The sequence below is a fragment of the Mus caroli genome, unplaced genomic scaffold (assembly GCF_900094665.2).
Source record: "Mus caroli unplaced genomic scaffold, CAROLI_EIJ_v1.1 scaffold_20024_U2_1, whole genome shotgun sequence".
Classification (NCBI taxonomy): Eukaryota; Metazoa; Chordata; class Mammalia; order Rodentia; family Muridae; genus Mus; species Mus caroli.
This window is the reverse complement of record NW_018389627.1, coordinates 4,318-6,272: the sequence shown is the minus strand read 5'-3', so window position 1 is coordinate 6,272 and position 1,955 is coordinate 4,318. Positions and strand designations below refer to the sequence as shown.

The 1,955-nt window shown below is 45.6% G+C and overlaps 1 protein-coding gene across 1 annotated transcript; it reads right to left on the bottom strand.

The window, feature by feature from the left end:
• Positions 1–7: 7 nt before the first annotated feature.
• On the bottom strand, positions 8–1,695 carry LOC110288204 (cytochrome P450 4A10-like). The gene is made up of 2 exons (XM_021154617.2): positions 1,411–1,695; positions 8–292 (listed from the first exon to the last, which is right to left on the bottom strand). The coding sequence occupies exons 1-2, from the start codon at positions 1,597–1,599 to the stop codon at positions 125–127; spliced, it is 357 nt and encodes a 118-aa protein (XP_021010276.1). The 5' UTR covers positions 1,600–1,695; the 3' UTR covers positions 8–124.
• Between the last annotated feature and the right edge of the window lie 260 nt (positions 1,696–1,955).

Genomic DNA, 1,955 nt, shown 5'->3' with positions numbered 1-1,955 from the left:
TTTTCAGTACTGTGTGTTGTTGGCCACATGCTAGGTTGTAGCCTGAGAGAATGGTAGAGTGTGTAGGGTCATACTCTACCAGAATTTGACAGGGCAAGTAACAAAGAGGAAAGTGCTTATCTCTTCACAACAGCATGTCATGCTCACCTGATCGCCCCAGAATCACTTTCATGTAGTCAGGGTCATAGACAGTTAAGTAGGCGTTGCTCCCCCAGAACCATCTAGGAAAGGCACTTGGGAATTCCTCTATGCATGACACAATTTCCTGTAGTTCTTGGTCACCTTTGAACTGCTGTTGAAGGAAAGATAAGGTGGTGGGACTCTTGCCTAGTTTTTGGACTGGAGACAAGAGTAGAGCAAGCACAGGAACATAGCTCTGTTTTTTTGAAGTTGCCAGGAAGGTGGGGCAGTTCGATGAACTCTCTGTGCTATCACTCATAGCTTTACTATATGGGTACGGGTTCTGAGCTGGATTTGAGAGTTCTGTTGGATGGAGCTGTGTTCCTCAGAGGAATCACAGTGTCAGATCATCAGATCTTCAGAGAACACGGCATACCCATGTCTTTCTAAGAGCATCTATTGCACAATCCTTTGTTGTGCACCTTTCCATGTATCCTCCTATTTAGCCCTGTACTTTATTTCCTGGGGTGAAAATGCAATGGGTCAGTTCAGTCCCTTCCCAGTTGCCTTTCTGGGTAATTTCATACACCTGTGCCAGGCTCTTTAGCTGAACCCTGTGGGACAAGGAAGTGATGCTGTGCTTGAATCCAAGTATCTTACATTGCAGGGTGTGTGGAAAGAGGAAGACGAGCCACATAGCCCTGTGGAAATACTAACATTATTGTTCTCATATGAGGGTGCTACCCACCCTTTCCCTTTAATGTGCCATGACTATGGAATTTCAATTTGTAATTCACCCATCCTGAAAATTCTAGTCTGGGTCAGCCACTGACTCATCCCAGCAGTGTGAACCCTTTCTGTGCCTGATAATTTCTAAGATGTGCACCATTGTTACACAAAGAACTCCTGGGGGCAAGGTTTCCATCTCTCTGATGTCTGCATTCCCAGGCAAACACAGAGCTTGGGAGAGAATAGCCATAAGTAACTTGTCAAGGAACTACTTAAAAGTTGTCTGAGAACAGAAGAGATATTAAAGGTACTCAGCCAGAAGAGGAGGAGGAGACTAGGTAGGACCAACCAAAGCTTTCAAAGTGCAAGACTATCAGTATAGAGTTGAGCAACAGCCAGATAGTAACCCTATTGTTAGGATGACATGCCTCAGCCTGAGCTGGGCATCTTATGAGACACTTGGACTCTTTATATATCAGGCTTTGCCCTGTGAATTTGATGGCTGGTCTCTGAGACACCCATCTTCCCTGCTCTCCCACCCATCCTTCCTTTCCTTCATACCTCATGCCCAAAGAACCAGTGAAAGGGAGGTGATGGGAACTGCTGGAGAGCCTTGAGTAGCCATTGCCTGTGCAGGTAGAACTGGACAGCTTTCACCAGCAGCAGGAGCAGACAGAGCACAGAGGCCACTTGGAGGAATCCAGAGAGGCTGCCTGCAAATTGGGTCGGGCTTAGAGCAGAGACACTCATAGTTCAGCCACTCTTCTGTTGCTGTCCTCACTCTCACTAATCCTTTCTACCTCCTGCCTAAATCCTGTAAGGATTGCCCGCCTACCTGTGGGAGAATGGTGAGGCTGACCAATCTTGATCTCAAAGTTCAGTTGGTTAAATATAAATAACAGGAATCATTAACCTTAGGAATCAGAGTCAACATTTTTTTTCCAGCTGCCAGTGCCTACCTGTGCCCACTTTCCTCTCGTTGTATGAGTCAAGAATATTGACTTGTTTCCCTTTTATTTCCCTTTTCATTGTATTTGCTGTCTAAACTTATGGGTACAGAGTGATATTTCAACACCTGGGTACTGCACACATAAATTAAGCAGAAC